The sequence below is a fragment of the Rhamphochromis longiceps genome, linkage group LG13, assembly GCF_057381845.1.
Source record: "Rhamphochromis longiceps isolate RC_006_pf linkage group LG13, R_longiceps_female_GT1.1, whole genome shotgun sequence".
In the NCBI taxonomy this organism is placed as follows: Eukaryota; Metazoa; Chordata; class Actinopteri; order Cichliformes; family Cichlidae; genus Rhamphochromis; species Rhamphochromis longiceps.
In genome coordinates this window covers 16,460,017-16,481,679 of record NC_140569.1, presented here as the reverse complement: position 1 = coordinate 16,481,679, position 21,663 = coordinate 16,460,017, and the positions used below count along the sequence as shown (strand labels likewise).

General features: G+C 40.4%; 3 protein-coding genes across 4 annotated transcripts in view; 1 reads left to right on the top strand and 2 right to left on the bottom strand.

The window, feature by feature from the left end:
* Positions 1-625: 625 nt before the first annotated feature.
* LOC146655568 (uncharacterized) lies at positions 626-7,880 on the bottom strand. The gene is made up of 5 exons (XM_085428588.1): positions 7,550-7,880; positions 7,213-7,395; positions 2,921-3,146; positions 2,692-2,818; positions 626-1,661 (listed from the first exon to the last, which is right to left on the bottom strand). Exons 1-5 carry the CDS (start codon positions 7,788-7,790, stop codon positions 915-917), a joined length of 1,524 nt encoding a protein of 507 aa, XP_085284714.1. The 5' UTR covers positions 7,791-7,880; the 3' UTR covers positions 626-914.
* A 1,107-nt stretch (positions 7,881-8,987) lies between these two features.
* On the top strand, positions 8,988-11,465 carry ppifa (peptidylprolyl isomerase Fa). Of its 2 annotated transcripts, XM_085428001.1 has the most exons (6): positions 8,988-9,203; positions 9,319-9,349; positions 9,420-9,508; positions 9,575-9,671; positions 10,811-10,886; positions 11,013-11,465. In XM_085428001.1, the coding sequence occupies exons 1-6, from the start codon at positions 9,060-9,062 to the stop codon at positions 11,146-11,148; spliced, it is 573 nt and encodes a 190-aa protein (XP_085284127.1). In that variant the 5' UTR covers positions 8,988-9,059; the 3' UTR covers positions 11,149-11,465. The 2 variants fall into 2 exon arrangements, with proteins under 2 accessions (XP_085284127.1, XP_085284126.1); XM_085428000.1 differs by having other exon boundaries at positions 9,420-9,671.
* Positions 11,466-12,557: 1,092 nt separating this feature from the next.
* zcchc24 (zinc finger, CCHC domain containing 24) overlaps positions 12,558-21,663 on the bottom strand; it is a 41,930-nt gene continuing 32,824 nt past the window's right edge. Inside the window, exon 4 of the mRNA XM_085427998.1 lies at positions 12,558-19,129. Within this exon, the coding sequence (XP_085284124.1) occupies positions 19,016-19,129 (114 nt within the window). The 3' untranslated portion in view covers positions 12,558-19,015. The remainder of the gene's footprint in view (positions 19,130-21,663) is intronic.

The following is a 21,663-nucleotide window of genomic DNA, read 5'->3' as shown; positions in this document are numbered from 1 at the left end:
TCTAAATATAGTCAGTTTAAACTATTTATATATTATGTACAGCTGAGTGAAAAAGAAAGAACACTCCATGACTCAGTAGCTTGCAGAACCACATGAATTTGAAGCAAACAATTTTTGTATGACTTTCTTGGTCTCTTACGTCATGGATTTTTTTCCGTTTTTTAAGGACACCACTTTCAGATACTGTTCAGCTGCAGATAGATTCAGGCTGTTAGTATCAGGGCCTAAAGATACAATATAAAATGGGCTCTTTACTATTTTGTCTGTTATGTGTAGACAGCACTAGTTCGTCCCTTTAATTAGGTTTCTTTTTTAATCCTTGAACGATTCATAGGTCAGCATTACATGTTTTGGGGTTTTTTTTAATGGGGCGGAAAAAGGCCAGAAATAAGGCTTGAAAATGAGTGAAAAATCATCCAAAGAAAAACTTCGAAAGACCTTCAGAAAGTCTAAAGAACTACTGCCCTTTAAAAAAAAGAATCTTGCATCTTGGACAAAAAATGCAGAGAAATGAGGTGGCTCAAGACTACCTGAATATAGCTTGAATTTAAAAACAAAGAAAAGATGCACACATGAAAGGATTTTAAAGACCAAATCCAATTAAACATTTGAGTGTAAATTCGTGTTAATTCATTTTATTTAAATTAATGCATTTTAAAGTCATTTAAAATTATATTCAGTGACTGTTTGGGAACAACTCAGATTTATTCATGAAATTTATACATCATGACATCAGTTCATAACATGCTGCTGTGACTCTACATCTGTTGACATTGTCTACATTTCAGAAAACATTCAGAACAAGGAAATAAAAATTCCTTATTTATAGAAATATACAACTTGCTTATGTTCACAATTTACCTACCCAGTTACTTTCTGTCTGCGCGGTCAAGTGAAGTCTATATTCATGTGCGTTACTTAGCCCGTGCCTTGACGAGAGGTTTATTTTGGTAATTAATTAGCAAGCAAGCCACAGTAAAAATTTCCTTAATGCTTCCAGAAATCGATAGCGGTATAACCGAGTCAAGCAGTTTGTTTTCCTTAACCCTTCGGATTACACTCTCCACATGTGCGCTGAGTCGTTCAATTTCCTGTCTCTGGAAGCCGCTGTGTGCTAGCATCTGGCTATTTTGGCTAAGAAAAGCTGGACAGTACACCTTCCAATCCACACAGTCAGACATGAGGAATCCTTCGTCAACCACTATGGCCATGTCTTCTGTAAGAAGGTCAGCCAAACCTGATCTCCTAAAGAGTTCTTCGTCACTTATTGACTCCTGATAGAGTGAAGAAACAAAGGTCACTGCGCCATGGGGGGCCATCCCAATCAGACCTTTCATTGTGCAGTGAGACGGGGAGAACATTTCACGTTGGGGGAGAGTGGAGGATGCAGTTTGGCATTTTAGCTCAGTGCAAGTAACTATCACCTGAGTATCAGGAAAGTCTTTGAAGTCATCAGGGAGGTGAGCTTTAATGTCCTCAGCATCAATCCAGATACACACAGAACCCAAGAGAGTGTACAAGTAGTTGGTCCATGAAGAGATAATGCCGCTTACAGTCAAGGGGTGAATGCCAAACCGGTCTGCCAAGTCTCTCTCCTCAAGACCAGCAGCAAGGCACATTTGGAATAGGAACAGCTCATCAATGGGTTGCAATGACTGCCTCTGAAAAAGAAAAAAAAAGTCATACAACATGTTTAAAAAACTAATTACACTGATCAGACATAACAGATGATGTGAATAACACTGATTTCCTATTCACCATGGCACTTGTTAGTAGGTGGGATGTATTAGGGAGCAAATGAACATTTTGTCTTCAAAGTTGTTGTTAGAAACAGGAAAAATGGGCAAGTGTAAGGATTTGAGTGAGTTTGAGAAGGGCTCTAGTGGCGTGTTCCTGGTCTGCAGTGACCAGTATCTATCAAAAGCGAACAGATGAGCCACTGTAGCTCAAATTGCCAAAAAAAGTAAATGCTGGTCCTGACAGAAAGGTGTCAGAATACACAGTACAGTTTGTTGGGCTTAGGGCTAAATAGTTGCGGACGAGTCTGGGTGCCCATGCCGACCCTTGTCCACCGCCGAAAGCAGCAACAATGGGTACGTGAGCATCAGATCTGGACCACCAATGGAAGAAGGTGGTCTGATCTGATGAATCACGTTTTCTTTTATATCACAAGCACAGCCAGGTGCAAGTGTGTCACTTACCCTAGGGAGCTCCAAGCACCAGATCCACCTACCTAAGCATTATTTTAGACCATATACACCCTTTTCTTCTCTTTTAGCTTTGCAACAAAGCAAAAAAGGTTCAGTAATGGTTTGAGGAACACGTTTGAGGTGTTGACATGGAGCACAAACTCCCCAATTCAATTGAGCATCTGTGGGATGAGCTGAAGGAACAAGTCCGATCCATGGAGGCTCAACCTCACCACTTACCGGACTTGTGCCAGATACTACAGCACATCTTTAGGGGTCTACTGGAGTCCATGCCTCGACATGTTAGAGCTGTTTTGGTTGCAAAAAGGGGGACCAACAAAATAATCAGGCAGGTGGTCATAAAGTTGTGCCTGACTGATGTTAATGTAAGCAGTACCACGTGCATATGATACTTTTATATAATTCCAGTTTACAATAAAAAGGTTTGACATGTATTTCCTGTTTGTTTTTTTCTCAAAATCTTTAATGCACAAATACAAACCGTGTGTGATGCATTTACGGCTTCACTCCTTCTTTCAGTAGCTTCGGACCTTGACCTGTAAATCACTTTGTGGACAGAGGGCTCAATCAGCCCCCAAAACATCATGAAGTGACGGTAACTTGCAAACCTATTGTAAAAAAAACACAGTAATTACAGGTCATTTACAATATTTCTCACAATCAAACTGGTATTTTTGTGTAACATGTCTAGCTAAGTGTTGTAGGTTTACCCTGTGTAGAACTGAATGTCATCATCGGATCCGGCAAATCTTTGTAATCCAAAAGCAGACTGCATTTTGAGCTCCTGGATCTCTTTCCTTAACGTTCCCATTTCTTCTTTTAACTTCATGTTTTTCTCTACTGTCACATCAAGGCAAGCAGGTTCTGGGTCACAGAAATAGTCATGATCCAAGGCAGAATTATACTCCATAGGCTGCTCACCTGATGCTGGGTTACCTACAAAACATATTAAGGATTGTACATTAATATATGTTATTGTGAAAACTGTTGTCGGAACCATACTGAATTTAACCAGATAAATATTTAAGATAAGATAAAACATAAAACTTTATTGATCCCACGGTGGGGAAATTTGTGCAGCTAGCAGAAGAAGAATACAACAAATACAAATAAAATACAACAAACACAAAATAAGTTAGATAATACACTATATATTTTATATAGTGGGAGAGAGAGAGTATGGCTAACAAACAGCCACTATAAAATTCATTATACATTGAGAATAGCAGACACATCAACAATACACCTCTTCCAATTAATGGCTAATTAATATTATGCTGAACACAGTCCAAAAGATTCAATAAGCCACATCAGTGTCTACTGTCAGTTAGGGCTGCCACGATTAGTCGACTAGTCACGATTACGTCGACCATCAAAATCCTCGACGACTCATTTAATAGTCGACGCGTCCTTTGAAGCTTTGTAAGATCACAAAAGACGCAGGAATAAGTAGTAGGATTTAAGAGTGTTATAACGGACTGAAACAGAAGATGGCAGCACTGCATGTACAAGAATGCCAGCTGCCGTTAAGCTGTTAGTCTTATTATTCTTTCTGTGTCCCAGAATTCATAGCGTGGCCCACCGCGACCTGATCCGTACCAGAAACCCGATTGGTACCCCGCATGCGCGAAAGGTGTCTACTTGCGGTGTCTACTTCCCTGTGCACTTAGGCAGACAACAATGGTCGCAATATTGTTTTTCTTGCTTCTGAAGCACAAATTTATCTCTCCTGGCGGTCATGGTTCCTCAAACAGGAAGTGAGCGAGCAGTACTTCCCGCTTGCTGATATGACGTAGCGCAAAGTGCAAAGGCTCTGTTCATACAAATGTTTGTTTATTTATTTGTAATCAATTACAAATGTCAAAATGTAAGTTCACTGGAAATTGAACTGTTGCTGCATTTAAAACAGGAATGAAGGAGCTGTACTTACTGGTTCATAGTTCTTGAAACGAATGAAGTAATGTTGTTTCTCAAAATATTATTTCATTTTTATTATAAAATTAGTATTTCGACTTTATTCTAAAAATGACGAATACTGTTTTTTTCCCTTTTGCCCTACTACTTTATCGTAATAATTAAATAAATTTTAAATTTAATAATAATAATAATAATAAAAACGTAATTTCTATGAATAGATTTGTTCCCTCTCATGCGGGGTCACTTACTGCGCTTGTCCACACGATTTGATTACTTTGTTTAGAAGTCAAATTCTGTAAATCAAACAGCCACATTTCTACGTTGGCATTTAAAACTTAACTTGGCCCTTTGACCCATACAGTTTTAAAATAAATACTTTTAAAACAAATGACTGTGATGAAAAATCTAAGTAAAACATAGACAGCAAAAACAGTGACTTGTAACTTTGAACTGAACTATCCGCAGTTGCCAAAGAGCAAAACAGTTGAGCTAAACACAGGTAAACACAGTGGGAATTAGGGCTGCCACAAACGATTATTTTGATAGTTGACTAGTCAGATCATGCATCCATTGGACGTAAAACGTACAGCTTATTGCACCAGCATGCATCTGATCTTATATAACTATCATTAGCTTACAGCTTTAAGTGTTTAAGGTCTGTGCTAACTAAAAATAAAGACAAGATGATAGTTTATTAAATTTTAATAAAATTTGCAGATTGTTTCGGTGAAGTTTAATAAACTCAGCCGTCTGCTCCTTGCTATCTAAAATATAACGGGACACCGGAGTATATTCTCGAGCATCTCACACTTCTGATAATCAGTTGTTTGCTTGACGTTTATTCAGCTGTGTAAAAACTATAACTTTAATCTCAGCCAAACCGATTTACTCAGGAACAAATAAAATACTAAAAAAATCAAACAAACAATAATATTTTTAAGTTATCTAAGTGACTTATGTCTAACCTGAGTAGCGAAAGACGGCGGTGGGTTTGAAAACAATTTGCCAAGAGTCCGGTGTTCTCATGGGCTCTAGTGAGCCTCTCCTCCCAGAGACATTGCTTCAGACATTGACCCCCAACACACAACCTCTCCCCCCTTCACCCTCACCAATCCAGACTCAACGACCACCCCCACTCTCTCCAATCCAGACTCAACGACCTCCACCACACCTCTCACCCCCCTTTCCTCCTCCCTGAAACTCAGAATACACACTCAGGATGTGAGCCGACTATTTCAGAAACAGAAGCCCAGGAAAACCCCCGGACCAGACGGCGTCTCACCCTCCTGCCTCAAAACCTGTGCTGAACAGCTGGCACCAATCTTTACTCGCATCTTCAACAGATCCCTGGAGCTGTGTGAAGTTCCCTCCTGCTTCAAACGCTCCACCATCATCCCCGTTCCCAAGAAACCCACCATCACAGGACTGAATGACTACAGACCTGTCGCCCTGAGTGTCACCAGCTACCTGTCAATGGATCACCAGCTTCCTGACAGATAGAAAGCAACAAGTGAGGCTGGAGGAGATCACTTCTGAAACTCGGTCCCTCAGTATTGGTGCCCCTAAAGGATGTGTCCTCTCACCACTACTGTTCTCCCTCTACACTAATGACTGCACCTCCAAGAACTCTGCTGTTAAACTCCTAAAGTTTGCAGATGACACCACCGTCATTGGCCTCATTCAGAATGGTGATGAGTCTGCATACCGGCAGGAAGTTGAGCGGCTGGTACTCTGGTGCAGTGAGCACAATCTGGAGCTGAACACTCTTAAAACTGTAGAGATGACAGTGGACTTCAGGAGACATCCCTCAACTCTGCCCCCCCTCACCATATCAGACAGCTCGGTGTTGACTGTGGAGATCTTCAAGTTCCTGGGTACCACCATCTCCCAGGACCTGAAGTGGGAGACCAACATCTCCTCCATCCTCAAAAAGACTCAGCAGAGGATGTACTTCCTGAGACAACTGGGGAAGTACAGTCTTCCACGGGAGCTGCTAATCCAGTTCTACACTGCGGTCATTGAGTCTGTCCTGTGCTCCTCCATCAGTATGGTATGGTGTAGCCACTAAACAGGACAGGAGCAGACTGCAGCGGACTGAACGGGCAGCAGAAAGGATCATTGGCACCCCCCTGCCCTCCATCCAGGATCTGTACCTCTCAAGAACCAGGAAACGGGCAGGGAAAATCATCACAGACCCCTCACACCCTGGACACAGACTTTTTGATCTGCTGCCCTCTGACAGACGGTACAGAAGCCTGCAGACCAGGACCACCCGACATAGGAACAGTTTCTTTCCCCTCGCCATCTCCCTTCTAAACAGTTGACCTGTCACACTGCTCCCACTGCCAGACTGCAACTGCACCTTATGTACATTCTGTAGTATTCATTCCACCTCATTCATTTCTGTATTTTATGTATATAAGTTTAGATTAGTTATTTATAATAATAATAATAATAATAATAATACATTTTATTTAAATAGCACCTTTCAAAGCACCCAAGGACACTGTACAACAGATAAAAACTGGAAATATACACAATGATAAAAATAGAAGATAAAAGTTAAAACATACAGAAATTTAATTTAATTATAGTTGGTTTACACAGCTTTGTGTATGTATGTGTACGCATGTGTAATGTATATATAGACACGTGTGTGTTTGTGTGATTTACATTGCTGTGCTTGAGAGCCACCATCTACCGGAACCAAATTCCTTGTATGTGTCTGCACATATACTTGGCCAATAAACACTATTCTGATCTGATTCTGAACTAGCTGCCGCCAATGTTGGAAACTGAGCTGGGCTGCGCTATGAATTCTGGGACAGAGCTACTTCTTCTTCTTCGGGGTTTAACGGTAGCTGGCATCCTTGTACATGCAGTGCTGCCATCTTCTGTTTCAGTCCGTTATAACCCTCCTAAATCCTACTACTTATTCCTGCATCTGTTGTGATCTTACAAAGCTTCAAACCAGGCGTCGACTATTAAATCAGTCAACGATTTATACCTAATAGTGACTAGTCGACTAATCGTGGCAGCCCTAGTGGGAAAAGTACAAGATTTTTATGGAAAATAATAATTTTACCTGCGTGGATTTCGCCTGGATTATCCGTCTCTGGCCCAGAGGAATGCGAGACTTGTGGTGGCTGCTTTGATCTTGCTCTCCCATCACATTTTGCTGTCGTAGCAGCTTTCAACTCAGTATGACCCAGATGGATAGAGGGTGCCCAGTCTGGATCGCTTTCCATCATTTTGTAGGCTGGTTTGCCTACAAAATACAACAAACATTAGCCCGCAAAGCCACAGTAAACAAAGCAGCATAGCGCAAAGAATTTAATTCAAATCAATATAAGACTTATCTGTAACCTACATCAACAATAATGTTATGATAAATGACTTAACTACAACACACACACACTCACCTTTGAGGAAATGCTTGGAGCAGACTAACATGTGAGGTGGAGTGTTCTGGAACGTTATATTTGGTCTTCCAATAGCTGCAATCCAGGCCATCCGTTGCCTCTTCGTGACTTCGGAAACATCTCTTGCATAATTTTTATTCCACGCAGGAATCCGATAAAAACCGATTCCTTTAGCCTTCGGCTTCCCGTGGCTGTCATGCGACCGGCTATGGCAGTTAATAACACAACAGGTTCTTGCCATTTGTGTCTCTGTTTGTCTGTGTGACTGTTGTCTTGTAATAGCCCACGCGCGCTAGCCGCTTGTACCTACAATCCTTTGCGGTTTTAGCCCGGAAATGACGTCACGTTTTCGAATTACTTGTGCGTACTTGCGTTCTCGTTGACTCGTGATACGTCATCAGTCGGCGCATGTGTTCATTAAATTTGAATGTTTGGTTTATTTCAGTGTTTTATTTGTTCCCGATTAAATCGGTTTGGCTGTGATTAGCTGACTCTGAATTAAATCCAACATTAAATTATCAGTTTGTTTTTCACCGGAAACAAAAACAGCATGTTAATATGTGGAGATTCTGAAGGCTGCTTCAAAAATGATCAGATTATATTTTAAGTATTTGTTCAGTTCTCTTCCAAACCCCAGCAGCTGTCTGCTGTAATTTTTGAGTATCTGCTCAAATAAAAATAAACGCGTTCTAGCATCCCACCTGTTTGTTTTTATTCAGGCGTACATGTACACTATTTTTATTAATAGAGAGATTTCGCTACAGAGGTTAAACATGATAATAAGTCACTTAGATAACTTATAAATCTTAATGTTTGGTTTGCTTCAGTGTTTTATTTATTCCTGAGTACATCGATTTGGCTGAGATTAAAGTTAAGCTTCATAACATATTAATCACAGAGGCAGTAAAAACTCCGGACGTGTGACATCATCAAGTACGCTGGTGTTGCTGTACAAATCTCGAGTCCGTTTTGGTCCTGCTTATACACGAATATACTTTAAGTACCCCATGCACAGGGCAAACGTATTTTATTTGATTAATTTACTGATATTACTGGCTAAATTTCATATACATAAATCGAAACCATCCTTTCAGTGCTTCTTAAACAAAACAAAATATGTTAAAACCAAACAACATTCTCAAAATGTAAAAGCTGTGGAGACCTATGTTCCCTGTTCAATATTATGTGATTATTTACTAGACTTTGTATAGCGCTTTACGGGAACTTTTTGCGTAAAGCGCTATACAAATACAGGCCATTTACCATTTTAGACTGTATGTATTTAGTTTTTTTATACGAAACCCCCTGACATTGTGTTTTGTTAATTTGTATCTGTATTTTGTGCTTTGTCAATAAAGCGTATTAAAAAAACAAAAAACAAATCGCGGGTCCGTACTCGCATTCTCGGCAAGTACGTACTCCCGTGCAGAGAACGCGAGAACTCGCGTACTTGAGAATTGAGAAAGGGCCATGGTTTGCAGGTCCGCCTCACCGTGTGAGCTAAGCAGCTATGCTTCAAATAAAAAATCGTATGAGGTACAGCTCGCTGGGCATCACTGCAGCGCGCCTGTTTTCTTCCGGCCCCGTCGAGAACCCGGTAGTATTTTTGGACATCGACGCTGACAGCGATCCTCTGGGGAGAATAATCATTGAGGTAGCTTGCGATTATCACAGTCGCCTCCAGAGACCTTGATCTGACCTGTAGCGTTCATATCTGTCAGTAGCCAGACCTGTGCAGATAAGTGCATGTGATTTGTTTTATCTTGCAGCTGAATGCAGATGTGGTGCCAAAGACTGCAGGTAGGTGAAGCCACGTTCTTTCCACGATGGGCTCATCGTCATTCATTTAAAAAATCCTTTCGATCCACAGAAAACTTCAGGGCTCTGTGCACCGGGGAGCATGGCTTTGGATACAAGGGATCTGTGTTTCACAGGGTCATCCCCGAGTTCATGTGTCAGGTACAGTTTACAGTGAAGGTGCAGTGTCATTTGGCATGTTTTCTGCTGTTGTTTTTTCTCTTGCAGGGAGGAGATTTTACCAACCACAACGGTACAGGAGGGAAATCTATTTATGGGAAAACGTTTAAAGATGAAAACTTCAAGTTAAAGCACACTGGTCCAGGTACAGCTCCACAGCTTTGAGGGGTTACACTAAAACAATAAAAACTCTTTTCACATATTCAAAACATGCAACGTCAGTCAGTCACTTCAACTCTGTGATCAGTGAATACAAACCCTTTCACCACTGTTTTAAGACTTAAACACCAAGTGGTTTTATACTGTTATCAAACCCCGCACTGACTTTGGAAGGAGTATTGCAAAACTGTAGCCCTATGGTGGCCTCAGACACAAAAATGAAATGTGAAGGATTTATTTGAAACAACTAATCAGCCAATCACATGTCAGCAACTCAAAGCATTTTAGGCTTGTAGCCTGCTGAAGTTCAAACCAGGCATCAGAATGGGGAAGAAAGGTGATTGAATGTGGCATGGTTGTTCGTGCCAGATGGGCTAGTCCGAGTATTTCAGAAACTGCTGATCTGCTGGGATTTTCCCTCCTAAAGATCTCTAGAGTTTACAGAAGTAATTTGACTAAAAACACTAACGTGCTGCTGGACAGTGTTCAGGAAAGTGAAAAAGTTTGAGTTCTTACAAAAGTCTAAACTGTTTTGATGAAATTAAGGTGAGAAGGACATCAACACAGTGATAAAAGTATCTTTAGCAGTGAAGTATGGAGCTGTGTGCAAAGAAACAATATAGGTGGGGGAAGGTCTTACTGATTAGAGAACTTCATTAGGAGAAGTGAAAATTGCACCAAAACTGAACTTCCAGGTGTTATGTGCCAGCTGTTCTTCTGCATTTTAATCCCACTTTTTCTCCACTAGATGGCAGTGCAGAATCTCATGCAGCGTTCAAACTGCTGGGCATATACATTTTGCAATCCTCATGTGAATGACCTAGTTTAGTGAGTCAACATGCACTAATCAAAATAACTCTGTTTGTTGAATAAACATCATCCATGTGCACATTATTTAGTGCTTTGCGTAATCACAGCGTGCGTCAGATCACAAGAGAAGTGGCCCTTTTTTTTTTTTTTTTTTTTTTCTTTTCTTTTCTTTTCTTTTCTACAATCTTGCATGACGTTGCTGTAATGAGGCCTAAATGTCCTTGGATCAGGAGTAAAAAGGACATGAAGATCTTGTTTACATCATCTAGTTCAAATGATTGCTTTTTCTTCTTCTTCTTCTATGGTTTTCTGCAGGAACGCTTTCAATGGCAAATTCAGGCCCGAACAGCAACGGCTCGCAGTTCTTCATCTGCACAACGAAAACCGAGTGGTAAACACCCCGTAGAACTTTTTAATCAGTCATTTCAGACTCCAGTTCGTGCCTCATCAATCACAAGCTGCTGGAGCCACTTTTTCATCTTTTCTTTTTCGTTTTCTTGTCTTTCTTTTTGGGCAGGCTTGATGGTAAACACGTGGTGTTCGGGCAGGTGAAGGATGGGATGGATGTGGTCTCCAAGATGGAATCCTTTGGTTTACACGACGGCGGTGTGATCAAAAAAATTGTCATCACAGACTGCGGGGAGATCAAATGACGCCCGAGCGCACTCACAGACTTCTGCTGGATGAGTCATTGTGCAGCAATCTAGTATTTACTCTGTCCTGGCTCGTGTGTTCGTGCACTCTGAAGGCGGGGCTGTCGCAGGTGATCAGCTTTTACTCAAATCTGTGCTTTTTAACTTCTGGTTTTGAGGTTGAGCAAAGCCAGAGGTTTCTAACACTCAGACAGACCTTTTTACTCTCTAAAATCTTTACTCAACTGATCTAAATTGTATGCAAGCATGTAAAACAATTGTGTGGTGACTCATTCTCCAATAACTGCCAAATAAATGACTGATATTTTTCGACTTTACCAGCTCTGGTCTTACTGCAAGACATTTGCTCTGATGTGCCACAAATCTTGCTGCTTTTAAAGCTTCCCGGAAACGATCCAGCGTGCTTTTTTTAGACACGGGCTCCAGCGCGACTGACTTCCTGTCCATCAAGAGCAGGATGTGACATCATGTGACATTCCACCTACACTGCAGCTGAAGCATCACATGTATGCACGATGGGCATGTGAGCTAGAGCCTCTTAGGGTGAAGTCGTTTCAGGACCTGAAATTGCTTTTTTATTGAGACGCAGGGCGTCTTGAAGAGGGAGAGAGACATGTCTGAAAGCCAGAGACTGGGTGGTGCTGCTTATCGAGCTAATACTTTATAAAAGTAAATAATGAAGAAGAAAAAGGCAGCTCTTGCCCCTAAATGAAACCATATGTGTGCTGACCTTCCTCCGTTTGTTTGAATTCTCAGATTACATTGTTGCCATAGAGATTTTTCGGCTCTCGCTCTGTTTGAGCTGGAGATGTTGTAACAAACTTGATATAATTTGGGTCCCCACCCTCGGGTTTAGTTTTAGTTATTTGGAATGCATGTCCAATAATGTGTATGGAAACTTGGCTCCGGAGACGACTGTGCCATTTCTTTTTACCACACATGCAAAACAATGACATCTTTACAGCTGGTGCATGCTGCTGCTTCTCTAAGTGTCTGCGTTATCACAGAGTCAGTGGGCATCTTTTTGTGGGGGGGGGGGGGGGGGGGTTTCCTGTCCACAAGTGTTGGGAAATGGGGGAGGGGGTGTGCGTCCTGGCCGGTTTACATGTCTGTTATCTCTCAGCACTTTCATGGCAAGTGGGAAAAAAAATGTTTTCCAAGTCTCTCGCTCTTCTGCGTTACACAACCACCATGAATAATCCATTAAAAGCCCCGTTATCGTAATCTATACGCTCAGTGTTGCGTAAGCCTCGCACTCAAGAGCGATGGCAAAAACACTAACGAGAGGAGCGCTCACAAAAACAACGTGTTGCTTTTGGCTGAAATCAGACACCAGAACGAACACCTCCCAGTTAACATAAATTCGGCACAGGACCCGAAAACAAATGAAAACTGTGCAACCCGGGTGGTTTTAATTCAATGTGACTTTTATTCATCAAACTCTGAACAGCACTAAAATGTTTTCCCAACTAACAAATAAGGCACATTTTGGAATGCCGTTTTCATGGACATGAAAAACAGACCTGTGGTCGACTCTCGAGGCCACGACTGTCCTTGCTTTTCCCATAATCATTGTCTTTCCCGACCGCACGCCTGCGTTCTGTCCAAATCAAATATTACATTATTGCAATACTGCATGACAAACATCTCAAGTGATACAGACAGTAAAGAATACAAACGAGACTCTCTGACTCGACCACTTAAGTGTTAACACGTTACATTCAGTAAATATGTATTATCTGCAGAGGCTACATTTGCGGTAAATGAGGACTAATAACAATCAGACGTTGCTGATAATGTTAAAAACAATATTTACTTTAGCAAACTACTGTAAGGTATTTAAATAGGTATACATTGCACAAAAAAGGGGATATTTCATTCAAAACACATGCACATGCAAACTCTAAAATAGTTCTTTGTCACACACGCTTCCTTGACAGAAGTATACACTCGCTACACTACCAATATAACATTTTATAATAGTTTCTTGTTATCGCTGCTTTAACCAAACTACATCTCACAGTTTAATGCGTTTATACAGTGGTGAGTATCCGTCACTAATTAATAAAAACATACTTTTCTGCATGTTAACACATTATATTTTCATAATATCGTTTACAAAATGAATACACGTGGCTGTATGGATGCATATGGCAGCTCATAATTAGTCACATAGCAACTGAATAATGGGTTATTCAACTCTGATAACATCAATAAATCAAAAACACAGAAAAAAAAATACAATGGCTTATAATTGAGAAAGGTTATTAATTATGTACCAGCTTTTTTTTCTTTTTAATAATATTCTATGTAGACATCAATATTTCCTTCTTAGTGTAACTTTGTTGCATATTCTATACAAAAAGTGTTGTAAAAAGTCTTTCCATAAATATTTCTGCAGGATAACCCTTCAGATTATTGTAAAACATAAAGAAGAAGAAAAAAAACAACAACTCCCAGCTTTGATTATTTCTCAACAATAGGCCCTTCTTCACGCCGGAAAGAGAAAAAGCTTTGATATTGCTTCAACACTTCAAAAGAGCTACTATCATTGAAAACGATGGCCATCAAATATATACATAAAACAGTCGATCTTTGTCAGGGAAATAACTCTTGATTTTTTGCAGATTGCTTTAAAATTTTCAACATCTATTAAGAGTTCCAAAATACACATCTCATTCATAGAAAATAACAATTTTGAACTGAAAAGGTACTAGAAAAGTCAAGTATATGTAATTCAAGACACTACATCTGAAAGCAGAGATTTCGCTTTCTTTCTTTTTCTTTTAAAATGTATCAGCTGCTTCCATTGGCTCTTGAGTTGCCATTTTAAATGACCTCCTCATAACATGTCTCTGGGCGGAATCGAACTCTCTGACAGGATTTATCAACATTAACGTGATTCACAATAACTAATAATATTATTTGTTTATGAGGTTAGTTCATAAGGCATAATTGGTATGTATTCCTTTCACTACAGCCACATGGTCTGATGTAGAAAATAAGGTTACGGGAGACCTGTTAGCTTAGTGCCATTACACAGAACAAAAACAGACATTAATAAGAAGAAAAATGGGTTGTTCCCAACAGTGGTGAATCTTTCATAAAAATTGGGTCTTTACTATAAATGCAACGAGGGGCTTTCAGTTACTCCTTCAAAGGGACACTCCACAGATTTGTCCTTTAGCTACTGTAATATCTTTTGGGGCTGTGGAGGCTCATTGTCACGTGAGAGAAAATCAAAAAGCCTGTGTTAAAAAGTGAGGAGTTTTATTGTCAGCATTTAGTAGGCTGGGGAGTCTAGCATAGACTGTATATAGAAGATGGACTTGGACATGTCAAGGTTTTTGGACTTTGATCCTGATCTACGAGTTGAGTATTTTGGCCAACTTGTTCATCAAGTGAATTTGAAAGATGGGCCATATTTAAAAAAAAAAAATCACACTGTATTAAATAAGACTTGAAATCAGTGATTGAGAAGTAAGAATGACTTTGTGGGGTTCTTGAGGTTCCTCGTGTGATTTCAGAGTTTTCCACAATATTGGACGCGATACAACCAATGGTTATATGAGGGAAATATGTATATTTCCTGCCTAGTTGGCAAGTGGTTCCTGTAGCTGAGTAAAACTGGTTGCAAATAAGGCACTGCACCAGAAACCACCTCGCAATTGCGTTGGTCACTAGCAGATTGCTGCAGTTGGTTGTAGTTTGCGTGAAAGACGGCGACTTCCTTCTCTGCAAACACTGATGCAAACTAGAAACAGAGAACATTCACTTGCAAACTAAAAGCAGAAGACACAACTTCTACTTTTAAGGAAAACATTCTGTTTCCAGTTTGTGTCACTTCCCTGCGGAGATTAGCTGGCCAGTGTTTGTGGACAAGTCAGCTCATTCCATGCAAACTAAGAGTAACTGTGACCATCTGCTAGTGACCAAAGGTATATCAACAAGTTTTTTACCAACCAGTTGCAAAATACACATTTTTCCTCAGCGACGGCCAAAGAAAAATGTGGGGACCCCTTGGCGACCAGTAGGGGCCAGAGAGTCCTAGTGGTTGCCAGGGAGAGCTAACATGTTTGAAAACGTGCAACTTTGAAGGTAAGCCTCCATTTTTTTGGAGGAGGTTTTTGCTAATCAGCTGGGGAATACAGGATTCTTAGCAAGAGGTGGTTGCCAGGGGGTCACTGACTGATCTGTAGATCTCCACAATTCAGACTTTAGCAATAATATCCCAGCAACTGCCAGCAACCAGCTGGGAAATACAAATAAATCTCAATACTCAAAATGAGCTGGACATTTTCTCTGGTTGTGGTTTAGGAGGTAGAGCAGGTCATCTACCAAATGGATCCCTGGCTCCTCTAATTTGCATGCCGAAGAATCCTTTGGCAAGGTACTGAAGCTCAAGTTGCTCCCGATGCATTCATCGGAGTGTGAGTGTGAACGTAAGTATTATACAGAGCCTACAGTAACAGTAAAAGTGCTTTGATTGGGTGAATGAGGTTTGTGGTAAAAAGTGCTTTTGGACTTCAAGTCCATTTACAACCACAGAAGTCGATCCTCTATTGGCCATTACAAAGAATGTAAATTTAAGATGTCTTAACACTGACGCTGCTTTTGAAATCCATTGTTTATATACAGTCTATGGAGCTTACTTTAAAAGGCTACTGAGTTGCATAATAGCTGATGCATTTCTGGAGCTTGAGCCAAACTGAAAGTAAAGATATTTCATCCACTGCTGCATGCACTGTTATTTAGTGTCTTCTGCAGGCCTCCCAACTGGTGAAGCTGGAATAGTAAATCACTGGAGTGCCCTTTTAAATCAACAAATGGAATTTAGTTAAATTTCCCAACAGTGTAATGCACCAATATCATCCATTTCCACTAAAGCAAGTAACAATGCATGTTTTTTCACAAAACCCACGGTTTCCTTGAAAAAACATAACGATAACAGATAAAAATAACAATGAGTGAGGTCCACAGTTTGTGTCAACTTCATTCTGTTGTGAGGATCGACTAAGAAATAACATCTCTGTTGATATTCCATGACAACAGACCACAGTAAGATTGTTTTTGCCAGCTGGAAATGCTGTTTCAGCCTGTGCCTGCAACATGAATCGAACACCCACTATGCCAGTTCAACCGCTAATAGCGGAGCTTTATCGTTTTTCTGTCCTGTGTCACATCTTGAACCTACAACAAACTTACTCTGCATCACAGTTAACCACATGCACATAATACTGCTCCACCTCTGAGTCTCTCGCCACAAATCTTTGAAATTTCAAATGGCCTCTTAGCCTTGACACAATCGTTTTAAGGCACATACAGTATGTTATAGTATAAAATATTGTCAGCCAGTTTTTGTAAGGCTAGAAATACAGTACATATAAAACAGTTCACAATTCCTATACCAAGGATCCTCGAAAAGCAGATTTCCATAAATGATAACTAAAATAGTTTCCTCTTTAGTGCTTCACATCTGCATAGTGATATATGGAACCACAGTGGGTATTCCTTTTTCTTTAAAGTGGCTCTATTATGCTCATTTCCAGATGAGTGTTTTTATTTCTGGGCTACAGTGGAGTACTTTTGGATGTTTAGGTTTAAAATAAATATTTTTCAGGGGAGCCCTACAATCTTAAAAAAGGCATTATAGCTCCTTTATGATCAGCCCTGTTTCCTGGTCCAAGCTCCTACTGCACTGGTTGAGGTTGTCATCTTTTTAATGTGTTTTAAGACTTTGCCCCGAACACCAAATATTTGAAGAATCACACCAAGATTTCAGTGTGGACCTTAGACTTAGGATCAGGACTTTTTTACAGCAAGTAATCCAAACCATACTGTCACATATTAATGTAGCGGTTGTGCTAATCTAAGATGTCTTTTGGCTGAAATTTGATCCGTTTTTAGCATCTTCTTTCTGCTCTGTAATGGCTTTATCTCTCCCAGCTGAACAGCATGAACAATTTAACTCAATTCTTACATTTTTTGTTAGCAAATGTATTTATATTAGCTTAAGCTAATAGCTAGCTCTAAAGCTAGCCACCAGGTAGCATATTTTTAGCATTGTCTGCTAGCCCAACTTCAGTAATCCAAATGTCTACTCTATGATACTCCAAATGTCACTGCTTTGTTGTTTTGCATCTTTGTTTACGCCAAATGTTGTGCTTGTGTTTTAGAAATACTTTAGTCAGAACATGGCATATCGTCTTTACGCGGAAACTAGCTTGCTAACCTGGAAAATTCTCTGTTTTAGGGGATGCCTGGATATGTATAACAAGAAATGAGGAAAAAAATACATAATAGTTCCACTTTAAAGATATGGTTTCTGATATTAGGCCCCATAAAAATGGATGTAAACTTAAATCACCATAAATTTCAATACAGCCATGAATTCTCACCATCAACATATCACAAACCAGCTCTTCTGTCTCTCGACAAACCTGAAAAGCAAAGTTCTCCAAAGCTTCACCTCTCTTTAGGCACTCTACGCTGCAATTAGCTGTTGGACATAGTTTCTTCAGTGTACAAGCCCTTGGAAAGTTTTCCATCTTGCTTCACCGACTCCACTGAGGCTGCCAGACATCAACTGGCACTAAAACTTGGATAAAAAAGTCTCTCTGAATCTTTGTCAAGCAAACAGCTCCTTTTGTATTATGCTATCTTGTGGTTAAAATCTATTCAGGATTTATGTGAACAGTTTAGAGTCCAAAATCATGTTTATCAATGCTAAACAAGCTGTGGCAAGCATTTTATCAATAGTTTTGAAACAATGAAAATATGTGACTGCCAACAATTACTAAACCATTTTTCCCCACAGCTGCTTCTGCCTATCTAGTGTCTATTTTTTCCAACGCTAACAAATAAATGAGAGGCAAGAATGACAAGAACAACAACAAAAATAGGAATAGGATAAATGAAGCGTTATCTATTAGCAATGCACTAAATCTAGCCCAAGGAGCGTTTTATACAACTGAACCTACAGTAGTTTCTAAAGACAAGTGGAAGCAGTTACACAATAATGCGATATACAAACATACAAAAATGTCTCTATATGTCCCAGTTAAAATTCAAATTGCACACGAGACAACAAGAAAATAAATAGGCCAAATGTAAGCTAGGGATGCATGGCACATTATCCCTCAGTTAATTCACAGTTAATAAGATGTGCTGCTGACCCTAATAAGGCAAGACATCAAAGGCCTCGAATACATTATGCCATCATGAGAGGCCCCAGTTAAACGTTCGTCACATCTCCACACACTTCACTTGGCAGGGAAATGGAAAGCGGATCTCTGTAAACACAAAGCCAACAAACCCCAAGGTGAGGTAATCTATTGAGACAAATACTGTCAGTGATGCCAAGGAAATATAACCCCTGGTGCTAAATCATCAATATAATAATTTTCTGTTGTTAAACATTGAGTATTGAGTAAATTAATCATGTGGTTCTGATACATAAGGCATAAAAAGTCAATCATTTTGGCCTCTTTTTTTTTTTTTGCTGTGTTGAAGAGCACTTCAAGAGATAGAGGCTGACCCTCAAACATATTCTTGGATGTACTGTCACTGAAAGAGGAGGAAAATGACTAAAGTCTATGCTCCACAAGTGGCTGAGAAGAGGGAGTGAATTAATTGATGTGGTAATAAAGGAAGGCATCAGGAGATTTGGGAGGATTAGACCTAATGTCCACATTAGATGTTTCTGAGACACTGGGAGGAAGACGTGAAGAAGAAAGGGTGCCATGTCGTGTTGAGGGAAATCTGGATGTGGACCGGGAAGGGAGGATGTATAATGTCTCAATGGCGGATAAAAAAACAGGGTTTGGGATGGAGCGGCTCCTCTCTGCTACTGAATAATGATGAATATTTATTGCACACGGCGGCAGTAGTAGCCAAGGACTTTACACTTCTCGCACAGGTGTTGGGGGTGCTCCTTACTCTGGTCAGACACATCCAGGCCATCTGGCTTCTCTAAAGGTCGCTGGAGATACAAACAGAAGACCAATAATGAGTCATATTAAACACAGAAAAGGGCAAACCGAGCAAGAAACACACATAAACCTCTTGAATTTTGCAAGCCGTTTATTTAGCAACAGATTCAGGTCAGCTATACGCCTAACAACTCCAACTCTCATATTCTTCACAGACCTGATGTGTTATTTGCCAAATTAGATGCAGAGATATGGCAATGCACCATCAGCCATGCTGGCTAGCAATACATTTTAACAACCTGGTGCTAAAGGAAAAGATGCAGTATGCATTTAATCGTGATGGACTGTATGGAAATGTTGGCTTCAACACTGACCATCTTGGACTCATTATCGAGGACAAAGGTAACCTTTCTGGGCCAGCACGCTTGGAGGTTATTTTAACGGTCCATCTGGAAAATTTTATTTTTCATCTATTGTTTTTTTTTTCTTGTTAGAGCTTTGAACAAAACCTTTATTTATTCCAAGTGGTCTAGCTAAAGGAAACCAGGTTACCATGGGTCACCACAAGAAGATATTTGAGTCTAATGAGTCTTCCAGGAAGTGTTGAAAATGTATTATTGCTTTGTCAAAGACATTAGGTCCTTGATGAAAGCTGGAAGAGTGTTCCCTTGGAGGCTAAAGGGAATTGAGTTCAAGGCCCTGTACTGCAGGCATCACCCAGTGAAATGACCTTAAGGAAGAAACATCTACTATATGTAAATATAAAAAAAGTGGTTTTGCATACATGTGACCACAAACAATTTAATGTTAACTTGTCTCTCAGGTAGTCTCCGAGTACTAGTGAAACCAAAGCGTGAAAAGCGAACTAAAAAAATTGGAGGTTTAGGAGGCAAAAGTTTTGCCTTCAAAGTAAAAGTTGTGCTTCAGCACTGCAACCAACATCAAAAAGCCACAGCTTTTACTCTAAAGCTAAATGTTCTCCATTTCTAGTTTCTGTCACTTTTTGCAAATTTTACTATCACTTGTCTTGAAAGTTGGCATCATTTGCAGATAAACATGAAAAACTAAAGACTAACATGGCAATCTGCTAGCAAAACCATCAGGGAATACATATTTTTTCTTAACAACCCGTTGATGCATCATATCGCATCCAACATGGCAGATTGGATGAACTCGTGTGATGTCGTGTGAGAAACCTCAATACACACACTGCATATGGTAAATGGTAAATGGCCTGTATTTATATAGCGCTTTCACTAGTCCCTAAGGACCCCAAAGCGCTTTACATATCCAGTCATCCACCCATTCACACACTGGTGATGGCAAGCTACATTGTAGCCACAGCCACCCTGGGGCGCACTGACAGAGGCGCATACATGCATATAATAAATGCATGTTGCCACCGTAGTGTTACCCACTGGTAGATGAAGTTGGATCGCGAAAGCTCGACGTGAGCATTTTGCCCTTAACCATCTTGGTGTTTTGAACCCAGACAAGATGAAGAAGGACACGATCTGATTGTGGGACAGGGACATTACATGCTTAATTGATACTGACCTTCCAATCACAAGGTAAGCCTTGGTAGAAAAGAAGATGGACTAACCTCTTGCTAGCCATTAGAAATAATCCACCTTTAAAACACTTGCACATTTTCTTCACTTTTCAGACCCAGAACATAAATCTATCATTTATATAGTCTATGGTCACAACTTCAGGTGACCTGGAGGCTTGCTGACGCAGTGGCAACTCCCAGACCTTCAAATGCCCCTTTCCACTAGCACCAACGCAGCTCGACTCAACTCGGTTTTTAGGGTTTACCATTAGGTGGTAGTACCTGGTACCAGGTATGTGTTTAATACCTACTTTGCCGGGGTTTCAAGCGAGCTGCCAAGATTAAAATGCAACATCAACCGACTGTATGTCAGTGGATGGGTCACGAGAGCAACTCCTTCAAAAGAATCAAATCAGCCATTTTTGAAACCCAGCACCGAGAGGAAAATGGCTACGCACAAAGTAACACCATGGTCCAACAACAAGGTGCAGATTTTTGTGCTTGGTGAGTGACGACAGAATCAGAGCAGCATGACTTTTGGGCCACCTTGCTATAACGATTCCACCCACACTGAGGTGGTGCTCAATTGTAATTCAAAACAACTGAAACCAAGTAGAGCTGAGTTGAGTAGATTAGAGTAGGTACTAGTGGAAAAGCGGTTAAGTACTGCAGTTTGTACTAGCTGTTAGCTCCCTATCTTCTATCTAGGATGACAGCAGCGCATGTAAAACACTAGATGTTGCAAAATGTACTAAGGATATGCGTGACTAGTTGACTAGATGTGAAAACCTTGCTGCCTTTGCTAGTCGGCCCCAGAAATACTGGTCAGTTAAACATAATATGTAATTAAAGGATAACGGCAGATTATTTCTCTGAATCTAAGCGGTAAATGATCCGAGGGGGGAAACCAAGCCAAATTCTGCATTCTGCAAATTCTGTACACAGAATGGTGAGGAAGGGAATGCAGGTGGCGTGAAGTGGGTGGAGACGAGTGTCAGGAGTGATTTGTGACAGACAGGCAGCATTAACAGT

Excerpts from the sequence above, each read along its gene's own strand:
- ppifa (XM_085428000.1), top strand. The coding sequence starts at position 9,060 with ATGCTTCAAATAAAAAATCGTATGAGGTACAGCTCGCTGGGCATCACT. Across the intron at positions 9,350-9,419 it reads TGTGGTGCCAAAGACTGCAG|AAAACTTCAGGGCTCTGTGC; the intron begins GTAGGTGAAGCC and ends TTCGATCCACAG. Across the intron at positions 9,672-10,810 it reads GTTAAAGCACACTGGTCCAG|GAACGCTTTCAATGGCAAAT; the intron begins GTACAGCTCCAC and ends GGTTTTCTGCAG.
- LOC146655568 (XM_085428588.1), bottom strand. The coding sequence starts at position 7,790 with ATGGCAAGAACCTGTTGTGTTATTAACTGCCATAGCCGGTCGCATGAC. Across the intron at positions 3,147-7,212 it reads TCCAGGCGAAATCCACGCAG|GTAACCCAGCATCAGGTGAG; the intron begins GTAAAATTATTA and ends TATGTTTTGTAG. Across the intron at positions 1,662-2,691 it reads CCGTAAATGCATCACACACG|AGGCAGTCATTGCAACCCAT; the intron begins GTTTGTATTTGT and ends TTTCTTTTTCAG.